Consider the following 7556-nt stretch of genomic DNA (forward strand, 5'->3'; position numbering starts at 1 on the left):
GCTCTTTTTCAGAACTTTCTGTTCAGTCAAGAATGAGATTGTACCCAGCAGACCACTCATGTGGAAAATAAGAAGTGGAACATGACTATGATTCACTTCCCTCCCCGCCCACCGCCCTCCCTTCCCATTGTTTTAAGTGCCCATATGAAACCTTCACCCTCAAATCTAATTTTTCTTGCAGAACACGAGCCTGATAAACACCAAGAAGAAACTGGAGGCTGACCTGGCTCAGTGCCAGGCAGAGGTGGAAAACTCCATCCAGGAGTCCAGGAACGCAGAGGAGAAGGCCAAGAAGGCCATCACTGATGTGAGCATCATTCTTTACACAGATGGTGATGGGAGAGGAGAAAGGGGATCCAAGCCAGGGCATGACAACTGGGTTTCATCTATTCTGAGCATAGCCAGTCAGTGAAGGCTTCCTGGATATCAGGAGACACTGTCATTAGAGAGGTAAAGTGGAACATGAGGACTAGAGAGGAGATTCAGCATGAAGCACAAGTCCAACCCCAACAACATTACCAGATGCTCAGGGTGGTGCTGCGTGGGTAGCCCATTGATTTATCCTGTGAACTGACCAGGCGGCCATGATGGCGGAGGAGTTGAAGAAGGAGCAGGACACTAGCGCCCACCTGGAGCGGATGAAGAAGAACCTGGAGCAGACAGTGAAGGACCTGCAGCTCCGCCTGGATGAAGCCGAGCAGCTGGCGCTGAAGGGCGGCAAGAAGCAGATCCAGAAGCTGGAGGCCAGGGTGGGTGGTTTGAGAGGACACTGATTTTCCAAGTGGCATTACTTTAACCACCACAGGCAGAACCACACGGCAGAAATGTAGGTGGTGGGAAAGACTGCAGGTGGATTAGACTGCAAAATGGGCGTCACTGTACTTGATGTTGTTTATTTGTTTGTTTTTTGTTGTTTTGAGTCAAGGCATCACTGTGTACCTGACTGGCCTGAAACTCGCTAAGAGGACACTGATTTTCCAAGTGGCATTACTTTAACCACCACAGGCAGAACCACACGGCAGAAATGTAGGTGGTGGGAAAGACTGCAGGTGGATTAGACTGCAAAATGGGCGTCACTGTACTTGATGTTGTTTATTTGTTTGTTTTTTGTTGTTTTGAGTCAAGGCATCACTGTGTACCTGACTGGCCTGAAACTCGCTATTTAGATTAGTCTGGCCTTGAACTCATAGAGATCCATATGCCTCTGCCTCTTGGTTTTTAATTATATGTATTTCTATGTTACATGTGTGTGCATGTGGGTTTACACATGTGTGAGTGCAGCTGCCTGTGGAGTCCAGAAGATGGTGTCAGTTCCCCTAGAGCTGGAGTTACAATCAGTCGTGAGCCACCCAATGTGGGTGCTGGGACTCGAACTCAAGTCCTCTGCAAGAGCAGTATCTGTTCTTAACCACTGAGCCACCTCTCTAGACCCAGGATGACATTTTTTAAATGTCCACTCCCTGTTGTCCATGTAAATTCATATCTATACAAGTACATTGGAAAAATATTTTATGAGCATGAACTTTTACACTTTGCTGTGATTTCTACCTCAGACCAGGCTTCATTTGGTAAACAATGCCAGTTCTGTGTAAAATCTGTCATCGCTCTTTGTCTCTTGTCCTCAGTTGATTCACTTCTCAGCTTTTCTAATGTCTGAATGCAGTTTGAGACTCTGGTGTGTGTCCCACTCTGTCCCCAAAGGACCATGACTGGTGCTTCTTCCTCCAAATTAATACACCCAAGAAGTTTCATCTCCCAGATGCAGAAGTCTGGCTTCTCTGAGTGCATTTGCATTCGCTCAGTTCCTTTGCTGATCAGTCTTTGTTTCCTCTGCCTCTTGAGTTTTGCCTTTAGATCTGTGTTAGATTATTTCAATCATTTTTGAAATGGGCTACATGAACAATTGACATTTTAGAGAAGGGCTAGATGGAGGAGGTTATTAGAATATCTCTTTTGTCCCAGGGAGAGAGAAAATGGAAGAGTGGGCAGGAATGAGGAGGAGGGAAGAGAAGGAAACAACTTTTCCCAGCAGGAAAGCCCCCAGTACAGTTGTTCTTTATACAAATCTCCCTAGAGTATGGTCACCAGGCACATGGTTCCTTTTAAATATGAAAAAGCCTTTTTGTTTTCTTTTGCCGCCCCCTTCCAAAAAAAAAAAAAAAATACAAGGAAAGAGCCCAAGGCCACAGACATGTGAATGGTGGAAGTAAACAACAGGCAGGTTAGAACCCTATCCTAGTCTTAATTCAGTTATTCCCTGTCCTTTCCCAAGAAAAAGAGCTTAGGCCCATCCATCTCCTAGATCTCTCCCAGGAAGAATTAAATCCCGTGCCACCTTCTGGTTCTTTCCTGACACGGCCAGAAGCCCTCAGTCAGTGAAGTCTCCCCTCATACCGAGAGGCACATTGACTGTCCTCCAACCCCAGCTGCCCCGTATCTCAAGCCCCACAAGGCTTCCAGAGGCCTGGAAAGCAAGCCTGGAAGGTGGCAGGGAGCTGTTTGGTAAGATATGGTGAAAGACCTATTCAAGGGTCTACCAAATAGAGAGCAAGACCCTTGTGGGAATAGAGGCCAGAGTAAGCCTGTTCCACTGGGAGTTTTCAGAGTTGATCTAGTGGGTCTCCCAGTCTGGAGCTGTCCCCTTAGTAGTACTGGGATTCCCTAGGGAGAAGGGCATGTGGCTGGTTGGGGATACTCCCTGACTCCCACTTGGAACTCTTTGAGTGTGGCATTGGGACACTGAGACCACAGTTGGTGACTTGCCATATCAGTGGGTCCCCTCTTCCCTCAAGGCTTCAGAAAAGGCAGAAGCAACTATGGTATTAAGGTTATCTGTGTGGTTCTTTATCCTCCTAAAACGACTTTCACATGGTTTATCTCATTGGACTCACATTTGAAGTAGGCCGGGTGGGACTGATCATGGCCATCCTGAATGAATTCGCCATGCTCTGTGATGGTGACTGACCCTCTACAGATCTGTCAACTGAGTCTCAGATTTGTCTGCCCAGCATTCCCTATTTCCTTCCTTATTAGAAGCACAGCCATCATAAAGAGTTCAGCAAGTTTTCCCTGTGAGGGCAAGCAGGACAGAAGCCCAGCCTGTGCTGCTCTTGCCAAAGTACACTGCTCCAGAGGAAAGGGTCTCTTCACCAAGCCTGACCCAGGAGCCAAGCTCTGTGTATCAGGGGCTGCCTCTGCCCAAAGAGGCCATATTGCTATAATCTGCACAAAGCCACCGACTGCACAGGCATAAGGAGGGCTCGCGGTGACCCTGGGATCACTGGCATGTGAGTCTGAGAGAAGACTGGCAGTTCTGGCCTGACTACTGTGTTCTCCTTACCACACAGGTACGGGAGTTGGAAAGTGAGCTGGATGCTGAGCAGAAGAGGGGAGCTGAAGCTCTGAAGGGAGCCCACAAATATGAACGCAAAGTTAAAGAAATGACTTACCAGGTAGCACTCCCAATCCTCAGGCAACACTGTGTGGACCAAACCCCACCAATGGAAGCCAGGGGGTTGCAGGTCTCTGCTATGTATTCTGTGTTTGCAGGCTGAGGAGGACCGCAAGAACATCCTCCGGCTCCAGGACCTGGTAGACAAGCTGCAGGCCAAAGTGAAGTCTTATAAGAGGCAGGCAGAGGAGGCTGTGAGTACAGGAGATCCCTGTGTCTACCTGGGTGTCCTCATGAGGCCTGAGTGGGAACCAGTGTCTGATCAGAATCACTCATAGGGCATTAAACCTGACTTTGCATCTGTAGGTCATATACAGAAACACCTGCTCTTCCCTCTTCCTTGGTCTGTGCTTGTCAAATCTTCCCACCTCCAACTTCTTAGCGCCCTGTAACTCCAAAACTCCCTCAGCCACCTCTATCCCCAACCCACCTCACTTTATCCCACCCCAACTCTCCCTGACTAACGCAATCCACTTACAAGCAACCTCCTACCCCTGACCTTCTTGACCTGCCCTGAGACAGCTCATTCTAATTCACATCATCTCAGCACACCACTCTCCTAGTCCCTGCCACCACTGCCTTCTGCAGCCCTCCCTCACCACTCTCCCGCTCCCTTCCACCCCTACTGAACTGCTTCTTGATCAAAAAGTGAAAGCAACAAGGGAAGGCATGGGATGGGCTGAAACCAGTGTTTTCCAAGATGTCTTCCAGGGGCTCTAGGTATGAGAGATACAAATAGCCAAAAGCTTGAGCCAAGATGAGAAGTAGTGTTGGTGTGTGTGTGTGTGTGTGTGTGTGTGTGTGTGTGTGTGTGTGTGTGTGTGTGTGTGTGTGTGTGTGTGTGTGTGTGTGTGTGTGTGTGTGTGTGTGTGTGTGTGTGTGTGTGTGTGTGTGTGTGTGTGTGTGAAATTGTGTGAATCCGAGCACTCAAGAGACAGAAGCAGGAGGATCACAAGTTGGAAGGCAGCCTGAGCTAACCTATCTTTAAAAAAGATAAGAAAAGAAATTGCTCGGCCTAATAAAGTTAAAGTGGTTCCCTACCTTAAGAATTTCTCAAATTTTATGGCTAATATGTAATTAACTATCCAAAGTTAAAAGGCCTTTCTAAGGGACTGGAGAGATGACTCGATGGTTCAGAGTACATACTGCTCTTGCAGAAGACTGGAGTTTGGTTCCCAGAACCCATATCCACTGGCTCACAACTGTCTATAACTCCAGCTCCAGGGGACACAACACCCTCTTCTGGCCTCTATGGGTACCTGTATCATGTGCATATACCCACACACAGACATACACACAAACATACATAATAAAAACAAATAACCAAATAAATATTTTTAAAAGGCCCTCTATGATGTAGCATTTCCTACACTTAATTGGCTCTGGAACCATCTTACTGCCTGCAGAACATCTGTAAAGACCAGTATTCTGAAGAGCAACTGGTAGATGGCTTCTCCTATTGCCCTTTGTCCTCCCAGCTCAGGACCCTGGTCAGTCCCATCTTCACCTTAAAGAACCATACTGGAACTGATTAAGGGTTGGCAGGCGATGGTACACATTGCATTAGTACAGTACCAGCAGGACTAGTCAGGCAGGAGGATGTCCAGAGGGCCACTGCAGCCAGATGAGTCATTTTTGGATAACCCTCAAATAGACTCCAATAACAGTCTAGCACAGTCAAAAGCATAAAACTAAGGGAACTTAGGTATCCTGAGGTCTCTTCCAAAGAGCTGTGTGGGAGAGATACTCTAGAGAAGGGGTCAGGGAGACATGTGATGATCCTAGGGGCACAGCAGAGTCTGAAGGGTGCTTGTAAGCAGCACACTACCCTACCATGAACTAGAAAGCTTTCCTCAGACTCTGGGGAACTCAGCTCATCTTCCCTCCCTGCTATCAGGGAATCTGGGCCCACATTCTCCTGGTCTCCCAACTCCTCAGGGCCCCAGAGTCACACTGACTCTACAGTCTCATAGTTTCCATCTTCCTTCCACATAGGAGGAGCAAGCCAACACACAGTTGTCCAGGTGCCGGAGGGTCCAGCATGAGCTGGAGGAGGCTGAGGAGAGAGCAGACATAGCTGAGTCTCAAGTCAACAAGCTAAGGGCCAAGAGCCGTGATGTGGGGGGCCAGGTAAGAGTGGCTACAAGCGTGACTTTTTCCCAAGATGTCCTCATACCTGAGGACCAACAAACCATCCAAGGAGAGTTTGGAGGACGCCTATTGGTTCCTTCATCCCTGCCAATAGTCATGCACTCCTGACTGCTATTTTAGCAAAGACTCCCAAAATCCAGGCTCTTGCAAGAATGAACAGTGCAGTATGGGGGTTGGGGGCAGACATACCATCCCCATTTCTCCCTGTTGCTAGAGATACTGTCCAGGAAGCTTCTGCTTTTCAGGTGACTTGTCCTGCAACTAGTAGTGTGACTGGTTTGTTCCTCATCGTATATGAAGTGTGAAAAAAAAAAACCATTCCGTGATGCCATCTTTTCTGAAGTTCTAGACTTTCCATCTGCTCCCCCTTGAAGGCAATGCTCAGCCTCCCATTGAGTTTGACTCATTTCCTGTGTGCAATTTCTTTTTCTCCCACAGAAGATGGAAGAATGAAGCCCTCCTAAGGCTCGTTACCATGGGACACCTCTGGGAGAGTGGAGGGAGAGTGTGTAAAAAATAAACTCTCCTCAATCCTCAGAACCCTGACTGCTGTGTTTGTTATTGTGAGGTTGATTTTTAGATTCTTGCCTGCTTTGTAAGTATTAAGAAAGCCAGAAATGTGAAAGTATCATCTCTTTGCCTCAAGTAGAAAGGGTGAAACTCTAACCTGTTGCCTGGTAAATTGCCAGTTTCTATAAAGATTTTAAAATAAAGACCTGGCTGGGGGTGACTCAGTGGTAGAGTGTTTGCCAGATATGTGTGAGTCTGTGATTTCTGTTTTCGGCACCACAAAAAATAAAAATAAAAATCTTACATCAGCCTACACCTAATACCTGTTGGAAGAGCTATTATCAGAAAGACAAAAGATAACACGGGTTGAAGACATAGAGGAAAGGGAATCCTTGTACACTTTTGGTGAGCATATGAATGGGTCCAACCATTACAGAAAACAGATGGAGGCTCCTCAAAAAATAAAGACAGTGCTCTACTATGATTCAGCAAACTTCAGAGTATATATCCAAAGGAGATGGAATCAGGCTTTTGAAAAGGACAGCTGCACTTCTATGTTTATTGCAACATTATTCAAAAAAACCAAGATATGAAATGTCCTGTTTCCAATGCTGGATGGATGCATTGAAAAAAATCTGATATCAAAAGATGGTATCTAGGTGCCCAGGAGGCAGTTTGGGAGAATAAAGTGCTTGCTGTGAAAGCATGTAGACCTGAGCTGAGAGTCCCAGCACTCGTGTAAAAGCCAGGTGTGAGTGCATACGCATACCTGTAACCCCAATGCTGGGCAGGCAGAGATAAAAAGGATCCCCTGAAGCTTGCTAGTCAGCTAGTCTAGCCAGTTGGCAAGCTCCAGGTTCAATGAAAGACCCTATCTCAAAAAACAAGATGGAGGGTGATAGAGGAACATGTCAACCTCTGGTCTTCACATGCATGTGTACACATGTATGACCGCACTTACACACAGACACATACAATTCGAAAACACACACAAAAATGCCATCTATATATACAACAGAGTAGTATTCAGCCATTAGGAAGAAGGAAATCCTGCAGTTTGTGACAGGATGGATAAATGCAGAGGACACTGTGTTAAGTGAAATGAGCCAGAAGCAGAAAGACCACTACTGAATTGCCTCATGTGTATGTGGAGTTGAAAACAGACACTCAGAAGTGGAATGGTGGCTGCAAGGGGCTAGAAGTAGAGGAATTGAGGAAGTGTTGGCCAAAGAATACAAAATTTCAGGTTTGCATGCTGAATAATTCCTGGAAATTTAGTAATGCACATGGCAGCTCTACTCAGTGCATATGTGAGATGCTGAGTTCCATTCCCAGCACACACATGAAAACCAAGCTATGCCTCTTAGCTATATAAAACTCCTACTTGTTGATTATACCTCAACGAAGCTGAAAAATAATTCTTGAAGAAAGGAAAGAAGGGAGA

General features: G+C 46.6%; 1 protein-coding gene across 1 annotated transcript in view; it reads left to right on the forward strand.

The window, feature by feature from the left end:
- The window catches only part of Myh13 (myosin heavy chain 13), a 61825-nt gene extending 55687 nt beyond the window's left edge, over window positions 1-6138 (forward strand). The window contains exons 35-40 of the mRNA XM_008855722.1: window positions 182-307; window positions 579-749; window positions 3348-3452; window positions 3550-3645; window positions 5447-5581; window positions 6041-6138. Coding sequence (XP_008853944.1) covers window positions 182-307; window positions 579-749; window positions 3348-3452; window positions 3550-3645; window positions 5447-5581; window positions 6041-6055 — 648 coding nt within the window. The 3' untranslated portion in view covers window positions 6056-6138. The remainder of the gene's footprint in view (window positions 1-181; window positions 308-578; window positions 750-3347; window positions 3453-3549; window positions 3646-5446; window positions 5582-6040) is intronic.
- The last annotated feature ends 1418 nt before the right edge of the window (window positions 6139-7556 follow it).

Source organism: Nannospalax galili, unplaced genomic scaffold (assembly GCF_000622305.1).
Source record: "Nannospalax galili isolate Female #2095 unplaced genomic scaffold, S.galili_v1.0 scaffold146, whole genome shotgun sequence".
Lineage (NCBI taxonomy): Eukaryota > Metazoa > Chordata > Mammalia > Rodentia > Spalacidae > Nannospalax > Nannospalax galili.